The sequence below is a fragment of the Styela clava genome, chromosome 8, assembly GCF_964204865.1.
Source record: "Styela clava chromosome 8, kaStyClav1.hap1.2, whole genome shotgun sequence".
Taxonomy (NCBI): domain Eukaryota; kingdom Metazoa; phylum Chordata; class Ascidiacea; order Stolidobranchia; family Styelidae; genus Styela; species Styela clava.
The window spans coordinates 8,250,516-8,273,329 of NC_135257.1; the positions used below are offsets into that span (position 1 = coordinate 8,250,516).

The 22,814-nt window shown below is 36.4% G+C and overlaps 1 protein-coding gene and 1 long non-coding RNA gene across 2 annotated transcripts; one reads left to right on the plus strand and one right to left on the minus strand.

Moving 5' to 3' along the window:
* Positions 1-271: 271 nt before the first annotated feature.
* Positions 272-1,075, plus strand: LOC144425717 (ubiquitin carboxyl-terminal hydrolase 46-like). Its single transcript, XM_078115254.1, has one exon. It carries the CDS (start codon positions 272-274, stop codon positions 1,073-1,075), a length of 804 nt encoding a protein of 267 aa, XP_077971380.1.
* A 13,640-nt stretch (positions 1,076-14,715) lies between these two features.
* LOC144425898 (uncharacterized) lies at positions 14,716-15,551 on the minus strand. Its single transcript, XR_013477712.1, has 2 exons — positions 15,370-15,551; positions 14,716-14,973 (listed from the first exon to the last, which is right to left on the minus strand). It is a non-coding gene; the product is annotated as an uncharacterized LOC144425898 (long non-coding RNA).
* Positions 15,552-22,814: the final 7,263 nt, after the last annotated feature.

The window sequence follows — 22,814 nt, forward strand, 5'->3', positions numbered from 1 at the left end:
ATAATCGCGGCTGGCTGACCGATAATGTTGCTTGCGCATACATTCAGCAATTGACTCGCATTTACAACGAAATTATAAGAAAATAATATTTATGGTTCTTGTGATGCTTTGTTCACTAACCATATTTTATCTGGGAAAAAAATAAAAAACTCTACCAACATGAAACAGGAATTAACTACACCTACCAATAACAAGATTCTTCGTGAGCATACATTTTATCCAATATTGTACGAAAATCATTTTACTTTTCACGACTCGCAACCTGTATAATATGAAAAAGTCTCAAGTAGGAGGATCTCCAGTCATCGTCAACATCATGAATGTGTATCGCAACCTGGTGGACTTAGTTTCAATAAATCATGAAGCTGTTGAAAAGTATATTCGTATGATATGTGCGTGCCTTGGCTGGAGGTTCGGTTTACAACAAGATGCACAGGAGTTCCTACTTCAATCAGGCCTATTAGCCGCTTTAAAAAACTATGGATACAAACACGAAGTGTCAGTAAGGTCACATAGGACGTGCAATAATTGTAACTGGGCTTCAATTGGACAATTTATCAAGGAGACATGCATTATTCTAAATATGTATGGAGATTTGACTGATGGATGCTGTATTGCTGACTACATCAAACACTATCAGCGCATGCCGTCCGATATGGTCTGTCCGTCTTGTCAAAACCAAGGCATTTCAGAAAAAGTTCATTTTGAAAATATGCCTATATATTTGATTATTTGGCTTGCAAGGTACGAATACTCGGATCAAAAATGTTCCAAGATTATTTTTCCAAGTATTGAATTGGAGCTAAATGAGACAACGTACAATTTGAACAGTGTACTTGTACACCTAGGAAATGATACACGATCTGGCCATTACCTGACCTATAATCTCATTGATAACAATTTTATTAAATGTGACGACGAACAAATTTCGTTGGCTTCTCACACAAACGCAGTTCGGGATATTGGCGAAAATGGGTATTTGTACTTCTTCACGCGCGGTCGCCATTCACCAATCGAGGACTCTATAACCAGGAAAAAAAAAATCGGCAAATCTTTGTCGTCGGTTGCCTGGTGAGCTTCCTCCCGTAGTCGTCACTATTACCAACGTTGAAGATTCATATGAAATAAAATTCGATCGTGAATGGGAGAAAAGCAATGGGGCATTGTTAAAGAAATAATATGTATTTTGACCACTACTGCTCAACTGACATACGAAAAATCAAGAACTGACTGTAGATATTTCAGACATTGTTTGTTTATGAAGGGATTTAAAGATACGAATGCTCCTATAAAAGAATTAGCTACAGTAGACGAGGACACACTTAACAACCTTCGTCCTCATTTTTTTTCGAAATTTTGTAGACGCACTATCAGGAAGCGAATGAATGGGAAACATGAACTATCCCGCTTCACTTCGCCCATACCTATTCATAATTCGACCCTCATTGGACATCAAACAGAACTTGAACACATATTTACCAAAAAAAAAGGGACGATAACAGAGTATATAGATAGAGTTTTGATTTTGGAAGGAATTATATTAATTAATGCAAGTATCCAGGGCATCGGTTATGAACAGTCATCGGAGGCCTTGTTCCAAATTCCCCCATGCTCCTTCAATGATTTTATAAAGGATAGAAACTATTAACATGAAAAAGAAAGAAAAAGAAGATAAATAGGTTACAATGCTGGATAAACATCATCAACAGCATGCAACGCTTCACTATAATTCATTATTTTTTATTTCAAAAGAAACGTTTTATTTAGACAGAGGATTACATTTTGCACTGATTGGTAAAATTAACAGTATAGCGTATTTTATAGCATGGATATGGAGTCTGGCGTGTTTCAATCGGAATCGAAACGACACCTATGTTTTCTAGTATAGTTTAAAATATTTGTACGTAGAACAATCTAGTTTATCGCAATTGCTTTCTATTTTAAATATTTGTGAAAAACTCATACCGTCCACATTGGTGTTTATTTTTTGGGCACGAAATGGACCTATGCATCGTTTTGTTTTTATGTTGTTGTTGTTCTTTGGCATAAAATTGTATCGTTATGAAAAAATTATTTCGAGCGTTTTCGCGTTCGAATATCAGACCTACAGGGTACGGTACCAGTAAGTTACCGCATATACATGATATTCGGGAAATTGATGATGAAATATTTGTTTTACCACACCTGTCCATATTTTTTGTCATACGTGTACATATATTGTTACGTCGCCTTCTTGTGTTATTATGTTGTTGTCTTGTTGGATACGAAATGTACCTATGGATCTTTTTGTCATTATGTTGTTCTTCATATTGTTGGTATTTTTCCTTTCTACCGTTATGAAAAAATCGCTGGACCATTCGTTTCAAATTTTAGTTTGCTTGAAGATGTTATTTTTTTAGAACGTTATAATTTTGGTCTTTGATTAATCATAGCATTTGGTTCTTGAATAACTGAATTATAATGTGTATTAAAAAAAATCTTTACGATTGTTGTATTTCCATTGCTGCCGTAACTCTAGATAAAGAGGTCAAAGACCATTACAGCGATAGTTATTAGATAGTGAGTTGCTAAGACAAATACCATTAAACTTTAATATCAGACTCGAAATATACTGGATTTTGTAGTAAAAAAAACAATGCTTTTATGGTCAACTAGACTAGAGCAGGGGTTCTCAAACTTTTGGTGTCGCGGAGCCCTTGAAAAGGTTGACTATTATTCACGGAGCCCCAAAATAAATGTTAAAATTGTTACTTTCAGATTTATATTCCTGAGCAAGTTAAAAGTACTTTACTCAATTTAAATGCTGAACCTTTTTTAATAGGGTTAATACAAGTCATAAATAAATCTTAATTTCAAACATAAATTATATATACTAAAGCTATAAATTTGACACTTGACAGAAATACTATCTTTTCCTTTTTGACATTTTTGGAAGACTTAAAAGGCCGCTAATAATGTGCGCGATTGCATTTTGTTACAATCGCCGATTTTTTTCCTCAGCTTGGCGTGTTTTTGAACCTTTGAACATCTTTACGCCGGTGTTTATTCTCCCTAAATCAAAAATTTCCCTCGTCATATACATGTATTGTTACACAATGACGACGTTAATTGCTTTTTTGTTCTCGTGGAGAATTTTGAGTTCAATGTGAAAAACATGTTACCATATTATAGTCATCGACGGCGAAATGATAAATATAATAATTAATAAAGAGGTAAATCCGCAACTCGAATTTCTTGATTGAAAAGCGGCATTCTAAAATTTTAAAACTAAAACTTAAAATGAAAGATTTGGTTTCACGTTTGGTTTCAGCAGACTCAACTAGGATTGAAAACGCTTTCGTAGACATTGTAAATCACAAAATTTGGTGTTATGTTAGGTTTTCATCGTAGTAACTGCGAAATCGAAACACAGTCAATTGTTCGCGCGATGTACCTTTTTCTCATTCTGAAACTACAGACGGAGCCGTATGCAATAAAATGTTCGTATTTTGCTCAGACATTGTGATATTTTAAACGGCGATATCGTGCTTAAAAATAATCTCAAACGCGAAAGAACAAATCAAGTTTGACAAATCCCAAGATCGCAAAAATACGACTCCAATTTATTTACAGTTGGCAGTTTATCACATATTTTATGTTATTTTAGAATACTATTATTTCATTTTAGTAATCCTAATAGTAATCTCGAATCAAACGTGAGTAACGATGAGCACAATTACATTATAACGACGAGACACGTTAAATGCCCGCATCGGTCATGAATTGAATATTTTACGCAACAGAAATTTCGTTATACGTTTTTTTAATCGCGAAGAATGTTTCGCGGAAATTTTCGATTTTAATTTTGAATTTGAACCACCTCCCTCTCAAGAATCCTGACTGCGCTCCTGCTTATAAATAATGTCATTTTTTAATTCCGTCTCTTTGCCATATTTCGAGGCTATATTATTGTCCGATTTTATCAAAGCTGTTATTGCCTCTTTGAACAGTCACAAAATTAGTCATTATTTTGAAAAGTAATTGAATAGCTCGCGGAGCCCCTGGGTTTCTCTTGCGGAGCCCTGGGGCTCCGTACGGAGCACTTTGAGAACCTATGGACTAGAGGACCAACCAATATTGTCATATATCAAGTAAAATTGTTTTCATTATCACGGGTTCCCAGAAAGTCTAATATTTAATCAAATATTACGCTGTCTTAGCGTTGTTGGTGGAACCGCTTTTATATGTTGAAAGCGAAAAAAAATTATACAATATGTTTACAATATTCAAACTGAAAAAAGTTTGAAAACGCTAGATGTCACCCCAATTATAGTTCTCATTATATTAGTTTAGTCCTGGGGTCGGCAAACTTATGTCGTTCGCGGGCCAAAATTATAGGCGGGACGCGCATAAGTTAAAAACCGAAAGAATGGCCAATGAATCACAGATTTCAGTTAAATTTCAAGCAGTGCGCGAAGACTGATCATTTGAATATTTTCTGCGCCATTAAACCATGTGCACTCAGCATCAACTTTTTTTACATTCTGTTGACATTTGTCTAATTATAATCAATTTATAGGCTCATTAAACGAGTGATCGTGAATTATATACTTGTTAGGTTGGTGTCTCAAAACGAATTCTGTTACGTAAAGAAAATAATCGTCAATACAGTTGTTTTGTTAATATAATTCAGTGAAACGTCGCGGGCTGGATTATATTGTTCCGCGGGTCGGATCTGGCCCGCGGGCCGTAGTTTGCCGACCCTTGGTTCAATCTATTAATTGGTAATTTCAATATTCGAAACCAAAGAAGTTTGAAAAATCGCAGGAAAGCACCAAAATTTTTTTGTTGCGCTGAGTTTTTATATTAGTCCTCTATTCATTGATCAACTCATATTTTTGGCCCCGGGACCGGAAAAGTTCAAAAAAATAGGTTATCTTACCAAAATTGTCATTTTTTTTCACAATTCCCAATATTCGAACCCAAAAAAGTTTGAAAAATCGCAGAAAAGCACCAAAATTTTTTTGTTGCGTTGAGTTCGCATGTTAGTCCTCTATTCATTGGTAAATTCATATTTTTGCCCCCTGGACCGAAAAAGTTCAAAAAAATCAGTTATCTTAACAAAATTTTCAATTTTTTCACAATTCCCGATATTCGAACCCGAAAAAGTTTGAAAAATCGCAGGAAAACACCAAAATTTTTTTGTTGCGTTGAGTTTTTATATTAGTCCTCTATTCATTGATAAATTCATATTTTTGCCCCCGGTACCGGAAAAGTTAAACAAAATCGGTTATCTTACAAATATTTTTAATTTTTTCACAATTACCGATATTCGAACCCAAAAAAGTTCGAAAAATCGCAGGAAACACCAAAATTTCTTTGCTGCGTTGGGTTTTTATATTAGTCCTCTATTCATTGATCAATTCATATTTTTGCCCCCGGAAACGGAAAAGTTCAAAAAAATAGGTTATCTTACCGAAATTTTCATTTTTTTCACAATTCCCAATATATGGACCCAAAAAAGTTTGAAAAATCGCAGGAAAGCACCAAAATTTTTTTGTTGCGTTGAGTTTTTATATTAGTCCTCTATTCATTGATCAATTCATTTTTTTGCCCCCGGGACCGGAAAAGTTCAAAAAAATCCGTTATATTTCCGAAATTTTTAATTTTTTCACAATTTCCAATATTCGAACCCAAAAAAGTTTGAAAAATCGCCGGAAAGCACCAAAACTTTTTTGTTGCGTTGAGTTTTTATGTTAGTCCTCTATTCATTGACCAATTCATATTTTTTCCCCCGGTACCGGAAAAGTTCAATAAAATCGGTTATCTTACAAATATTTTTAATTTTTTCACAATTACCGATATTCGAACCCAAAAAAGTTCAAAAAATCGAAGAAAAGCACCAAAATTTTTTTGTTGCGTTGAGTTTTTATATTAGTCCTCTATTCATTGATCAATTCGTATTTTTGCCCCCGGGACCGGAAAAGTTCAGAAAAATCCGTTATATTTTCGAAATTTTTAATTTTTTCACAACTTCCAATATTCGAACCCAAAAAAGTTTGAAAAATCGCAGGAAAGCACCAAAATTTTTTTGTTGCGTTGAGTTTTTATGTTAGTCTTCTATTCATTGATCAATTCATATTTTTGCCCCCGGTACCGGAAAAGTTCAACAAAATCGGTTATCTCACAAATATTTTTTATTTTTTCACAATTACCGATATTCGAACCCAAAAAAGTTCGAAAAATCGCAGGAAAACACCAAAATTTCTTTGTTGCGTTGAGTTTTTATATTAGTCTTCTATTCATTGATCAATTCATATTTTTGCCCCCGGGACCGGAAAAGTTCAAAAAAATAGGTTATCTTACCAAAATTTTCATTTTTTTCACAGTTCCCAATATTCGAACCCAAAAAAGTTTGAAAAATCGCAGGAAAGCACCAAAATTTTTTTGTTTCGTTGAGTTCGCATGTTAGTCCTCTATTCATTGATAAATTCATATTTTTGTTCCCGGGACCGGAAAAGTTCAAAAAAATCTGTTATCTCAACAAAATTTTCAATTTTTTCAGTTTCCAATATTCGAACCCAAAAAAGTTTGAAAAATCGCAGGAAAGCACCAAAATTTTTTTGTTGCGTTGAGTTCGCATATTAGTTTTCTATTCATTGGTAAATTCATATTTTTGCCCCCGGGACCGGAAAAGTTCAAAAAAATCTGTTATCTTAACAAAATTTTCAATTTTTTCACAGTTTCCAATATTCGAACCCAAAAAAGTTTGAAATTTTTGTTGCGTTGAGTTTGCATGTTAGTCCTCTATTCATTGGTAATTCATATTTTTGCCCCCGGCACCGGAAAAATTCAAAAAAATCGGTTATATTACCGAAATTTTTAATTTTTTCACAATTCCCAATTTTCGAACCCAAAAAAGTTCGAAAAATCGCAGGAAAGCACCAAAATTTCTTTGCTGCGTTGAGTTTTTATATTAGTCCTCTATTCATTGATCAATTCATATTTTTGCCCCCGAGACCGGAAAAGTTCAAAAAAATAGGTTATCTTACCAAAATTTTCATTTTTTTCACAATTCCCAATATTCGAACCCAAAAAAGTTTGAAAAATCGCAGGAAAAAACCAAAATTTTTTTGTTGCGTTGAATTTTTATATTAGTCCTCTATTCATTGATCAACTCATATTTTTGCCCCCGGGACCGGAAAAGTTCAAAAAAATAGGTTATCATACAAAAAATTTTAATTTTTTCACAATTACCAATATTCGAACCCAAAAAAGTTCGAAAAATCGCAGGAAAGCATCAAAATTTCTTTGTTGCGTTAGGTTTTCATGTTAGTCCTCTATTCAGTGGTAACCTCATATTTGCCATGAATCCACGATAAATATGGTAAAAATGTAAATATATCTTCTGTTCCTCATTTTGGGATTCAAGGCACACAGGCGTTGAGTTTTTATGTTAGTCTTCTCTATTCATTGATCAATTCATATTTTTGCCCCCGGTACCGGAAAAGTTCAACAAAATCGGTTATCTCACAAATATTTTTTATTTTTTCACAATTACCGATATTCGAACCCAAAAAAGTTCGAAAAATCGCAGGAAAACACCAAAATTTCTTTGTTGCGTTGAGTTTTTATATTAGTCCTCTATTCATTGAGCAATTCATATTTTTGCCCCCGGGACCGGAAAAGTTCAAAAAAATAGGTTATCTTACCAAAATTTTCATTTTTTTCACAATTCCCAATATTCGAACCCAAAAAAGTTTGAAAAATCGCAGGAAAGCACCAAAATTTTTTTGTTTCATTGAGTTCGCATGTTAGTCCTCTATTCATTGATAAATTCATATTTTTGCCCCCGGGACCGGAAAAGTTCAAAAAAATCTGTTATCTTAACAAAATTTTCAATTTTTTCAGTTTCCAATATTCGAACCCAAAAAAGTTTGAAAAATCGCAGGAAAGCACAAAAATTTTTTTGTTGCGTTGAGTTCGCATATTAGTCTTCTATTCATTGATAAATTCATATTTTTGCCCCCGGGACCGGAAAAGTTCAAAAAAATCTGTTATCTTAACAAAATTTTCAATTTTTTCACAGTTTCCAATATTCGAACCCAAAAAAGTTTGAAATTTTTGTTGCGTTGAGTTTGCATGTTAGTCCTCTATTCATTGGTAAATTCATATTTTTGCCCCCGGCACCGGAAAAATTCAAAAAAATCGGTTATATTACCGAAATTTTTAATTTTTTCACAATTCCCAATATTCGAACCCAAAAAAGTTCGAAAAATCGCAGGAAAGCACCAAAATTTCTTTGCTGCGTTGAATTTTTATTTTAGTCCTCTATTCATTGATCAATTCATATTTTTGCCCCCGGGACCGGAAAAGTTCAAAAAAAATAGGTTATTTTACCAACATTTTCATTTTTTTCACACTTTCCAATATTCGAACCCAAAAAAGTTTGAAAAATCGCAGGAAAGCACCAAAATTTTTTTGTTGCGTTGAATTTTTATATTAGTCCTCTATTCATTGATCAACTCATATTTTTGCCCCCGGGACCGGAAAAGTTCAAAAAAATAGGTTATCTTACCAAAATTTTCATTTTTTTCCCAATTCCCAATATTCGAACCCAGAAAAGTTTGAAAAATCGCTGGAAAGCACCAAAATTTTTTTGTTGTGTTGAGTTTTTATATTAGTCCTCTATTCATTGATAAATTCATATTTTTGCCCCCGGGACCGGAAAAGTTCAAAAAAATTGGTTATATTACCGAAATGTTTAATTTTTTCACATTCCCTATATTCGAACCAAAAAAAGTTTGAGAAATCGCAGGAAAGCACCACAATTTTTCTGTTGCGTTGAGAGTTCATATTAGTCCTCTATTCATTGGTTCATATTTTTGCCCCCGGGACCGGAATAGTTCAACAAAATCGGTTATCATACAAAAAATTTTAATTTTTTCACAATTACCAATATTCGAACCCAAAAAAGTTCGAAAAATCGCAGGAAAGCATCAAAATTTCTTTGTTGCGTTAAGTTTTCATGTTAGTCCTCTATTCAGTGGTAACCTCATATTTGCCATGAATCCACGATAAATATGGTAAAAATGTAAATATATCTTCTGTTCCTCATTTTGGGATTCAAGGCACACCCTGGTATGACACCCGGTACAATGCTTAAAACATTTGGCTGGAATTTTGCTGGTATTGCGGTGGCCTCCATGCTTGATGTACCGGTACTGCGGCGTGGGAAATCCCTTTTTGCCGTGAGCAAGGCACAAAATAATTTCAATCTGAACATTTAGTCGTGACTCGCAACCAGGGTTCGATTTTCCGGATAGCGGATAACCGAGAGGTATTTTGCAATCTAATATACGATTATTATAGTGAAGTTATCCGGATAACAAATTAGCATGAATAACGCATATGCTAATTGGTAAATTTGATATTTTCTGTTAAGTGACGGCTGACATCTTCCAGAGCATATAATATCATCTTTTATTAACACTTCATTGCCTATATCCTAGCTCAGGGGTGGGCAATTACTTTCCTGAGTGGGCCGGATGCGGATAATAGGCTGGATTACTGTGCCGGATGATCAAAACTCAATATGATTAAAAACGGTTTTGCAAATTCGCAACTCGAAAGTCTATCAATCATTAGTCAATCGCCTTCCCGTTTCACTAATCGCGTTTAAGTGATGTAAAGCATCAGGTATTTGCAGCAGGGGATATAGTAAATACCATTGAAATATTAGCGTTAAAAGAACATTGAAAATGTCATGAGTACAGACAGAATAATTGAAGTACTGTAAATCATGTACTAGACTAGTGGTTTTCGAACTTTTTTCGCCCCATACTGTACTTTTAACGGTATCATTGCCCCCCAAAACTACAACAAAACATCAAGTTACAAACAAATTTATTGCGAATCAATTAAGAAATAGCATGGTACCTGATGTTGTTAATAAGATGGAGGAATTTTACTCAGGTACAATCTAAAATCCTCATCAATATTACCATCAAATATGATGTTAGAAATGAAAGAATCAACAATTTTAGTTTGTCAAAAATGCCAGATGACTTGCGGTTACTATATTTTCAGTACATTTACAGGGGAAACGAGTCGTCGCGCTTACGATGTTCATTAAAATTGCTGACTTTGTCACCGATGATGATTTTCTGTTGCGTAAAATATTCAGTTTATGGCCGATACGAGCATTAAAATTGTCTCGCGATATTAATTCAATTATTTTCAACGTAAATCGCCGTTGCGCCGAGTTACAATAAATGAAAATTTCACTATTCTGAAATACTACAATCTGAATTTTGGTTTAAGATAATTTTAGGATATCACCGTTTGCAAAATCCCAATGTCTGAGTACAATTTAATACGATAAAGTAAAAGCATTATAACTCTAATGGCGCCGCACAAACAAAATGTTTGGGAACCGCTGGACCAAGCAATAGTTTCCGATTGAAAATTTCAAGATAATTTAGTTAACCGACATAATTTTGATGTTCTCGGCTTAAATACCCACGTCAGGATAACAATCGGTGTTTTAAACTTAATTTTACTCACCGAAAATGCGCAATTGCCCCCTGTCGCCCCTTTTGTTATCTCTTTTGCCCCCACTTTGGGAATCGTTGTACTAGATTAGACAAAAGGAAAGAACATATGTTGGGGCATCCACAAACGCACGAAAAAATTTGCAGGCCCAAATGCTGATATATCAGGAGCATAAGTTTTTTTAATGACTTAAATGATTCGGATGGATGATTTTTGCACATCATATTCAGGTGCTTATGATACGCGATAAAATACGGTGTTTACTTTAGCCGACGATCAGTTTCAATTTATATCATCGATATTTTCAACGGATATTTATATTCCTAAAAACTATGGTCATAATTTCAGCGGGCACGAGTGGGCCGGATGAAACACTTCGGTGGGCCGGATCCGGCCCACAATTTATCAACCCCTGTCCTAGCTTTAGTCATGCGCTCACATGAACTTCACTATCACATCACAAAATACGCAAAACAAATTTCATTATCATGTAATGCATTCGCTTTATAAAATATCAGTGGCCGCTTTTATGTAGCCTCGACTTGTTCGGAGCAAAAGGCATGAGTATAAACGAGTAAAAAAAATGAGTAAAAAAAATGCCCCCCCCCCCCATCAAAAAATGGACTAGCTACGCTCTTTTGTTGTCGGTGGTGGATGGCCTCGGCCCTATCCTATATTTTGAATTCGTTTGTATTCTGGCGCGGCTGAGTGGTACATTGTGATCGCTATATGAAATGTAACGCACGGATTGGAGTCTCAAACTGCGCTACGTTCATACCCAACCACTGACAAGTACCACGTCCCGGTTCTCCTACAATTTGTAATGCAAACTCGTAACAATCAGTCCCCACTCACAGTCTTGAACCACTGAACCCCAACACCTCAGAAGATCACACGAACTGAATAAACTTTGTTGTAATATTCCACTTGAACACACGATCGAATAATAGGGCAATAACACTCACAAAATGCACTTGTGAATAACACACCGGGTCTTGAGTTTGACTAATACACACAGAGTTTGATTTCAAATATTGATAGATTCCGGGATTAAATAACTAAATAAAATACAGAACAGTTAGTAAATATCAACACACAATAAATCCCAGCTTATCCTATATACTAACATAATGATCCCTACTAGATAGTAAACTAACAGCAATCTAAAAACGATTCATAATACATGCACTACTCTAAATCCTAAAAGACCGACAAAGCAGATAACGGCAGATTGCGCCATCACAGCTCGTCGCGCTCACGCAAGCATAGAGCAATACAGGATACTAACTACAGAGCAAGAGTCGTCGTCGGTCGATTGCCGCAGCCAATAGCGTGCAAGGTAAACACGTATTGCACCATAGCTAATCTCATTCTCTCGAATACGATAATAAAGAAATACATAAATGCAACCTGCGTCCATTACATGAAGCACTGCTCATTATACAACCTACCTCTGCGGAAGCAGAAGGAGCATTCAGTGCATCTGATTCCGGACTGTTCGTGAGAAAACTTCGTTCTTGTTTATATGACTCGACAATTGATGCGTTGTGGCTTGTGGTTCATACAAAATGCATTACAGAAAAGGAATAAATCTGGCTTCATCGAAACCCTATTCTGTATCTTACACAGTTTGTCTGTTTTCACCACTGGAGCATTTTCTAGGTACTTCTCACCAAAAAACTGCTTGAAATGCGTGAACATGATTTTATTTTTAGTTGAAAGACAAAATATACGGATATATATGCGTATACTGTATCTAGAATTAGACAGTAAAAATACTAGATATTCGAACTCAACTAACCCAAGTCGTACCGGTCGTAAAATATCTCCTTCATGTCCGTAATAACCATTACGCAAGGTAGACTGAAGCATCGACATTCCATATTGAACTCTTATTCATTCTCGAGTTATTCTTTAAATTGTAAAGGCTTGTTGCAGAATACAGCCGGTAAAAATGTTATAATGTTGTTTGTAGTTTTTACCAGGTTAATAATTATTGCCACAAATATTTTAAAATGAATCGAAAACGGTCGAATGAGAAGAATAAAATGATAATTTTGTTCGTCACTAATGTTCGCCAACATCTCCCCATCGCGACAAGGAGGTATTATCGTAGTAGTATATATTTACGGTATTATGACGTTAGGTTTTCTGGCGCTAATTGTTACAGCCTCAAGGTCATATCCGCAGAAAGTTTTAAAATAAATAAGAGCCTTCTAGCAAAAATACAAGCGTTAACTACTTAAGTTAAAAAGAAAAACAAATTTTTCATGGAAGAAAAATACTAACAAGAAACACAACGCAATAACAAAACGTATTTGTTTTCATATTCTTCTATCTATACCATATTCTATATAGTATGTACAATGGTACGAGATTCTGTGAGTAAGATGGTTGAGTTATTCAATAAATTTATATTATTAATAAAAATATTAAAAAAAAAAGTTTAGTGAGCTCAACGACTAACATACCGGTGAGCTTGATCTTACTTAGCGCGATAAAAGGCCGCAAAGGCGCTACGGTTCCTGGGAATACAAACGGCGATTTTAATATTGAGCATTTCAACGTTCTCATAAAACTATATTATAAAATGGTTAGGTTAAGTTTTGTGTTACTTGTGAAGATTAATCCTTTCAATATGGACAGAACTGACCTATCATTTTAGTAAGATAGTTCTTTTATGAATTAAAATTTTAAGAATGAACAGAATAGAGACGCAGTCTTTTTAGTTTAGTATAGACCAGGGCAGGGGCGGATTAAGCCCCTTTGGTGCCCTAAGCACTGAAGACTTTAGTGCCCCCTCATGTGTAATTTAATTATAAAAACAATAAACCACATAAGTGTATTATCCATTAAAAATAATCACAACCAACAGTAAATAAACAACTTTTACGAACATTTTTAGGTTTTTTAACTCTTATATATAGCCGATATATATATCGGCCGTTTACTGCCGATAATATATATATGCAAACACGCAATATCGGGCCGATATATCGGTTGAGCTCTAATCCTGAGGAAGTGTGACAATAAAGATTCATGCCTCAAGTCCTCAACGTGAATCGAAATGCCATAGGATACAAGTCACAACTGTAGTTTGAAATTTTACCGGTACCTTGTAGTCTACCTCAGAGTGGTTCAAGGTTGCTAGGTTGAAGGACCGCAAAAACTTTTGAGGAGGTCTCGCGGGCCGCAAGTCGGAAACCCAAAAGTGATCAAAATATCGCGAGTTTACTTACTTTAAATTTAATAAACAACGAGAGTTTACCGTTCTAATCAGACTATTATTATGTTGCATGGTTGGCGTCCGTTTGAAGAAGATATATAAAGCCTTCAGTTATTTTGAATTTAATTCCCGAGAATTACCGTTGTATTTTGCGCATCTCGCGTTTAATGTCGCTTCAAATTATATTCTTTCGTGACAGATATTACTTGAAATCAAACCAGACACTGCGTGATGGGCAAGGAAATACATTTCCGCCGTGTTCTCTTATGTCACCTTTCTTGCGACACTCATTTTATTACGAATTGTTATATTGAATAATTTAAAAACTTGAAGCGTGAGCAAGCTTAGTGACATCGTCAAATACCAACCAAGTCAGTCTAAGTTGGTTTTCGGGACCTAGCTAAAAAAAACTGGATTACGTGGCGTTATGTCGGCTCTGCGTTTCGTCACTACTGTCACATGGCCGACGCTTGTAAACAGAGGAGTGTTTTTACTAAAATAAAGGCACAAAGCGTTAGAAAAAGGGTTTGAATTTCGGGATCCCAACCCCAGTTGGAATATCTAAAAAAAAAAAAACTCAAAAACGTTGCTCCATTAGATACAAATATACACTAAAATTATTCTGTGAGTCGCACGGAATGTATCAGCATCACAGAGTTTGGACCACCCTGGTCTACCTTATCAAGAAACTCCCGACTTTGCTGACAAATATATCGTTGAAATGCGATCGTGGAACCGCCACATAGGCTAAATAGTTCATTGATCCAATTGTTGAAGAGAATAGAAATTATTTTCAAAATAAAAGTGTAACAACAAGGTGAATACTAAAAAGAAAAAACAACAACAATTTAAGAAAACGACTTATAGACCCATTTCGTGTCCAATAAATAAGTTTCAGTGTTTATTTTTAGTAAAGAAGGGTAATATGATACTTGAAGACAAAAAATAAGCGAATATTTTGAAGTTTGAGTCGCCTGGTGAACTCGTAATATTTTAATAAACACCGATAAACTATATAAAATTCTGCTATAAAATTTCTGTGGTGTCCCTCTTTGCTTGGTCCCTTAAGCACGTGCTTATATTGTTTAATGGTTAATCCGGCGCTGCTTAGAGGTGATGTCACATTCAAATCAATTAAAGTATTCCAGGCGCCAAGAAGATCTTCCGCTGTTGGATATATGATGTTGGTGTATACACTCCGATTCATCGAATACCTGAAAATTTTGAGACTATGTTATAAATAGCGTTGTATTTCGAAAATAATTATCATAGTGAATATTGGTATGAACTAATCACGGCGCCACGGTTTCAGTTTTGAGACCTTATTTTACACACTTTGGAATTATTTCATTTTATATGATTATGGCATCATTTATTTTGTGCTGAAAAAGTACTATAGTTTTATTTCATTTAATGCGTTTGATGTTTCCGCTCTAAACTTGCGGTTGTATGCAAAGTAAAAGTTAATTTGTTTTCTGCACTTGTTACACTTCAAAAATTACCTTCAAATTTATTACAATCAACAGTCAGGATAAATAAACAAGAGGGCTATTCTCAAATATATAGACACGTTACGCTGAAATTCACTGTGGTACGGTACGGTAACTTACCAGCAGGCTTGACCACGGAACCTGTTCGTTGATCAAGTGATCGATATATGTTTGCGGAATCGCCACATGGTGGCAAATTCTGATGACGTCATAGCTCAAAATAAAAACGAATCTCATAAAGCTCACAGGAATATTTGAAATTAATATAAGAAATAGCCTTCTAGAACAAAATTCCATCTTTAACTACTAAAAATTTCAAAGCAATTGGTCCAGTAATCAAAGAAAAAAGCGACTTTTTAAAAAAGTGTCAAAGAACAAGAACAGGAACAATAAGAACAACGACTATATTGCGGAAACTGGCTGTAATCCAATCACAATGTTTGGTTGCATTAAAAAGTACTCCTATTTTAGCGTTACAATCCCAGTGTAACGAAATGCCTTTACATATTATACATTATAGAAAATGTCTACATTACAAATGCAGAATGATTCCTCATGACAGCGAAATTACAGCACAATTATTCAAACAGTCGTAGGAAGAACATTTTCCTGGCAAACCGTCATTTGCAACGTTTATTATGTAAACAACCAACGCCTTTTTACCGACTTCTCTGTTGCAAAAGATGGCAATTTCAAGATTCCTCCCTGGATAATGAAGCCACCGCAAATGATACATCGTTAACGATTTATGGTACAACATGTTCACCAACAATACTTCAAACGTCATTTCTTGATCATACACACGAAAACTATCGAGACTATTGCAACGGTACGACTTAACCGGAATACCGGTAGGTGCTCGCCACTGATACAGTCTAGTAATACTGTAATAATTAGCTAGAAGATCCAATGTGCTGCAAAGACACACAAATAGGTTCGAAGTTCACGATGCAAACGAAGAGACCTTATTAAAATAGTGTAAAATCCACGCTTAAAGCAGATAACATAAGAGCGACAAAATACCGTCCTTACTCAGCGACAGCAAAGAAAACCGAACACTGCGTACGCAGCACAGTTCACATATGCAGTGGTGGTTGGAGTCGAGTTACTGGATCAAACTATCGGACGAATTAGGGCTCAGACTCCAAACACCAATGCATATACATTAACTAGACAAGAAATACAAGTAAAACTAGAGCCGCGTGCAGCTTTAACAGGCTTCCCGCGTAAAAAAAACTGAAGACGCGTTTTGCTCACTGGAGCGTGAACGCGTGGTCAGTCATGCATAAAATTTGCAATTTATGATGGGGCACTTATTATCTGCATGTGATGTAAATTTCAAGTCTCTAAGTAGTGTCGTTCTCGAGAAGAAGATGAAAATGTAAAATCCTATTTTGCTCACTGGAGCGTATCGCCGAGGTCACTCATGCGTATCCTTGACATATCGTATCCGGAACATGTCCATTAATCATTGTTATGAATTTCAACCCAATAGCATGTATCAATTTTGAGAAATCGCGAAAAAACTGAAAACGCGTTTTGCTCACTGAAGCGTGAAAGCGTGGTCAGTCATGCATAAAATTTGCAATTTATCATGGGGGACTTATTATCTGCATGTGATGTAAATTTCAAGGCTCTGAGTATTGTCGTTCTCGAGAAGAAGATGAAAATGTGAAATCATATATTGCTCACTGGAGCGTATCGCCGAGGTCACTCATGCGTATCCTTGACATATCGTATCCGGAACACGTCCATTAATCATTGTTATGAATTTCAACCCAATACCATGTATCAATTTTGAGAAATCGCAAAAAAACTGAATACGCGTTTTGCTCACTGGAGCGTGAAAGCGTGGTCAGTCATGCATAAAATTTGCATTTTATTGCTAGCTGAGAACTTCTGCACATTTGAGGTGAATTTCAAGTTTGTAGGACCAATTTGAAAAAAAAATAATAAAAATAAATAATAATAATAATAATAATAATAAATAATAATAATAAAACACAGGAATACAATAGGTTCCCTGCTGACAAGCAGCGGGAAGCCTAATAATAAAACAATAAAAAATAGAACAATCCAGTCCAGCCACAATACCACCCTTTTCATTAGAGAAAATTAACAAAAAATTTACTCTTAAAAAAAATAAAAACATCTCCTAAGAAAAGTATATTAACACAGTAAGAATACAAAACTCGTAAAAAACACAATGTGTATGTCCATCGGCAGGTATTAGCAAAATATGAAACACAGTGGAACGAAATATCAAACAGTAGAAAGCATTCCTGAAAGTATAACAAATATGAAGCATACTATTTACAAATACACAATAAAAATACAAAAAATTCCCAACTACAAAATCAAATAAACCCTATGTAAAAACACTAACTAGTCCTACCTAACCATATACATTATAGCACAATTCCCAATGTAATTCAAAACAAAATGTTACAGCGCATAAATCAAGTATGAAAATCATCCAAGTAGGCAGGTCTACGCCTTGACCTACCAGAACGAGTAACAGTCTGATGATCAGAATCCCTAACAGGCAAATCAGGATTAACTTCTGGTTCAATAACAACATCCTGTACATCATCATTGGAAATAGCAATATTGTCTGGGAAATCGGCATTAATATTAGGTAAATTGTCACAATCTTCCATCAAATATAAACGAAGATGATCAACATGAGCTATTCTACAATTACCAGTGTTAACATTCTTGATACGATAAACAAAATGTGAAAAACAATCTAACACTTCAAAAGGACCTATCCAACCAGTCGAAAGTTTTCTACTTTTAGGAGGATCAAAATACCACACAAGATCACCAACATTAAAGGATAAAGGCTTAACAGTTGCATTAAAATTACGTTTCTGTCGGACAGCAGATTTACCCCCAACTGTTCTCGAGCAAATTCAAAAGCTTCAGATGTAGCATTATCAAACCATTCAACAAATTCATCATAACACTTACGGACATTATGATCAGGAGATTTACCAAAAAGTAAATCAGTCGGCAATGAAATTTCACGTCCAAACATTAAACGATTCGGAGTAAAACCTGTACTTTCATGTACAGTAGATCTATAAGCCATTGAAAGATAAGGAATGTTCAAAAAATTCCGTTACAAGTACATCGGCTGCTGTACTGGCCTTTTGATTAGGCAAAGGATAAGCCTCAACCCATTTAGTAAAATAGTCTGTGACTACTAACAAATGTTCATTGCCCCGTTCAGTTTTAGGCAAAGGACCCACAAAATCAAGACTAATTCTGAGAAGTGGCTCAGTACAAATCATTTTACACATTTCTGCACGACGTTTTCCATGAGGGGTTTTGGTAGCAGTGCAAGCTTCACAATAACGACACCAAGAGGATACTTGACTGTGCATTCTAGGCCAATAAAATCGTTCCCTAAATTTTTTATAAGTTCGTTCTTTACCCAAATGTCCACCAGTACGCAATCCATGGGGTTGTCGATACATTTCGCGACGCAAAACTAAAGGCAACACAATTTGAAAAATGGATTTCCCTACAGGCGCGGATGGCAAAAACTCTCGATGAAGCACTCCATCGATGACTCTCAATAATTTCCACTGACTGCACAGGATTCGAACTTCTCTGGAGAAAAACAAGAGTTCTGCAGCTGGAGGTGGTTGATCCAACGTTTCCTTCATTGTCAGTACTTTAGAGATGTTATCGTCCTTCATCTGCATCTCACGCATATCGGTCGATGAATACGAAGCGAGCCATTCCATAGAATTACCATGACTCGGTTGCAAAGCAGCAACTTTGACAGTTCCCAATTCACACGGCTGATCACCATTCCCACAACTATTGCAGGAATCACGCTTACATCGGCGACGAATACGACTCAAACCATCAGCATTGCCATGCTTGGAACCAGCACGATGTTCAACTGTAAAATCGTAAGTGTCCAGAACTGATATCCAACGAGCTACAATGCCTTCAGGATTTTTAAAATTCAGAAGCCAACGTAGTGAAGCATGGTCAGTTCTCAGTTTGAAATGTCGACCCCACAGGAAGTGACGAAAATGTTTAATCCCCCACTGCAACGCAAAAAGTTCTCGGTACGTTGCACAATGTCTCTTCTGTGCCTTGTTAAGGGTAACGCTGGCATATGCAATAACTTTTTCCTTGCCATTCTGGATTTGACTTAAAACTGCGCCAGCTCCAAAACCAGAACAATCAGTATCTAAAATGAATTCGTCTCCATTTTCCTGTGGAAATGATAAAACAGGAGCACGAACTAAAAGTTCTTTCAAGCGACTAAAAGCGACATCACACTGCTTTGTCCAAGCAAATTCTACTTTCTTCTTCGTCAGATGAACAAGAGGATGTGCAATGGTAGAGAAATCTTCAACAAAGTGTCTGTAATAATTACAATTCTTTGACATTAGCAGGCTTGGGCCAATCACGAACAGCAGCCATTTTTCCATCGCTACAGCTTACACCATATTCAGATATTACATGTCCCAAATATTCCACCTTACGACGAAAATGTTTACACTTCTCCGGCTTGAATTTAAGTCCAGCAGCACGAATTCTTACAAAAACTTCACGTAAGCTGCTCATGGCCAGATCAAAGTTTTCTCCATAGGACAAAATATTATCCAAGAATGCAAGACAAATTTTTCATAGAATTCCAGCCAAAATTTTGTCCATTAAACGCTGGAAACAAGATGGCGCATTGGCCAGACCGAAGGCAAGGACACGGAATTGAAAATGATTATTTCCTGGCAAGCTGAATGCTGTTTTTTCCCGATCATCTGGGTCGAGTTCTACTTGCCAGTACCCACTCGCCAAGTCCAACGATGAAAACCACTTTGCTTTACCTAATGCATCCAAAATATCATCAATTCTTGGCAAACTGTAGGCATCTTTGAAGGTTACCACTTACCAGATTAATTTTCCGGAAATCGATACAAAAACGACAACTTCCGTCTTTCTTAGGAACGAGAACAATAGGCGAATTATAGGGACTTTCACTCGGTTCTATTACACTTGATCAAGCATGCTCTGCACTTGTTTCTCTGCGATTTCTCTCTTCGACCATCCCATACGTCGCGGTGGAACTTTGATTGGTTCAGATGTTGACGTTTTAATCTTACGTTTGACTACAGAAGTTCGTCCCAGTTTGCCATCAGGACCAGCAAAAATATCCTGAAATTCGACGAGCAAATCACGAACACTTTGACGTTGTTCAACCGTTAAATCTTCTGGATCGTCGACGAGCTTCTTTAAATGTTCAGGTAGTTCCCTGGTGTCCATGACATCACCAGGCACCATTTGTTCCAGAGAAGAGACAGTCAGGTTTTCTCTTGGGCATAGTAAACCGATAAGCTACCGCTTCCTTGCTAACATTGACCACCATGAGAGGCACTAGAGAGCATGAGACGTCCACCACTCCGGGAAATAAAAATAAACCACGATGGCCATACTCGCTCTCAAACACACACGCAGCCTCTGCCACAGCTATGACGTCACTATTGGGTTTCCATGGGCAATTCAAACGACCATAAATCACCATCTCACTCTCTCTGGGGACAGTCACACATTTATCTACAACAATTCTACAACTAGGAACAGACGAAACAGACTTAGTCAGAGAAACTGTTTTACCATCAACCTCCATTTGACCTACAGACATATGCAAAACACAGTCATGCTCTTGGAAATAATCCATACCAAGCAAACCATAGGGGGCACTAAGATCTGCAATAATCACTCTCTGAACAGCACACACAGAATCAATACAAATTTTCAAATCAATCATACCACGAGCTTTCAGAGAAGTACCATTAGCAGTTTGAAAACAAACATCACAAGGAGACAAATCACACTCCTTTCCACCAATAGAACAAAATACTGCATAATCTATAAGAGTAGCAGCACTACCAGAATCAATAAGAAAACGTACAGTAATGCCATTCACATCAACCATAGCATACCAGCTAGTGGGTAATCTCAAAAAACAAATCAAATTATCAAAATCATGGTCCATGCATACATTCGTCATCTTTCCAGTAGCAACTGAGGACCCCCGTGCTACTGATTGCTGTTTAAAGGCATATCATTATTCTTGGGAGCAGGGTGAAACTGGGGAATATTCCCACCGTCACGAGGAGTTTGGCCATTCCCACCCCAGGCAGAATTGGAGCTATTCCCTGGTGAAAAATTTCCTACTGAGCCATTGAACGTTGGCTGGGCCGAATACGCAGTAGAAGGCTGCGAATTCCGTGGAACATAATATCTATCACACTGAGAAGCTATATGACCCCTGCCGTGACATCTCTGGCACTGGTACTCAGGGCTATTCCTACGTATGTGACCCTTGGCACCACAGCCATAACAAGTAATACCTTCATTCCTACGCCCACCCTTCTGACAGGAAAATCGGGGTTGATGACCTTTGTCAAACATGACATGGCAACAGTCAAGCATCTCCCTAATATCATTCCGCAGCTTACTAAATTCAGATTCACACACACCATCATCCCGCTCAGAATTATTCACAACAGCTACCATGGGCTTACTAGCACGATTACAACCAGGTGCACTGTGCGTAGCATCAATAGAATGACATACATCAGCCACAGTAATTAATTCATCTAAACTCCTAGTCTGCCTGATTGTCAAAGTCTTAAACATCTCGAAATCAGGAAAACCTGAAATGAAACGCTGCTTAATCAGATTCTCACGAGCAATAACATCCAAAGAAGGATAAGCCTTCCTCGACAATGCACGGAGAGAAGTAGCATATTCAGTTGGCGTCTCAGTGGCCAACTTCTTCCTGTTATTAAACAAAGTAGCAAAGTATGACTCCTTACCCTCTGGATAATAACGCTTTTTCCAAGTCATTCACTGCCACACTCAAACTGTGTCTATCCGTAAGGGATAATTCATTCAACAAGGACAAAGCCTTCCCACGCATACATGCAGCAAAATGAACATCAGCAATTTTATCAGTCCATCCATTACAGGTAGTAATGGATGAAAAATTACACAAATAATCATCCAAAGACATACCATCTCCATTGAAAGTATCAGGCTGGATATCCACTCTCATACTATTATTCATACCAAAAGGAACTGCCTTGCAATCAGTAACGTTACCATTCACACTTGCATGCATAGGTGTAGACTGGTCAACCCCACACTCATCAGCAAAATTCAATTTTTTAATAGTACCGGTACCATTCATCAAACATTCATTATCAGGGCAGTCTGGTTCACCATTCCTATCAACACTCTTAGGCGCCTCAGGGGTTTTTAAAATAAGTTTAGGAATGAATGATGGCACCTCACTCTCAGCCATGACCTCGTCAATGTTCTCCAGACGGCATATCACCCGTTCGAGTACTTCCTTCGTGCCAAAATCTCTTTCTTCAAGTTGTATAACACTGGTCTTGACTACTTTCAGTTGAGACAAAGCATCTTGCAGTTGTCTAGCCAGTTCTTTATTCTCAGCTACCAGTGATTTATTCTTATCTTCAATTTCTTTATTCAAGTTTTCAATCTCTTTGTTTTTGGTTTCCATCTGGGCA

Bases quoted from the DNA above. Each gene is read 5' to 3' on its own strand.
- LOC144425717 (XM_078115254.1), top strand. From the start codon at position 272: ATGAAAAAGTCTCAAGTAGGAGGATCTCCAGTCATCGTCAACATCATG.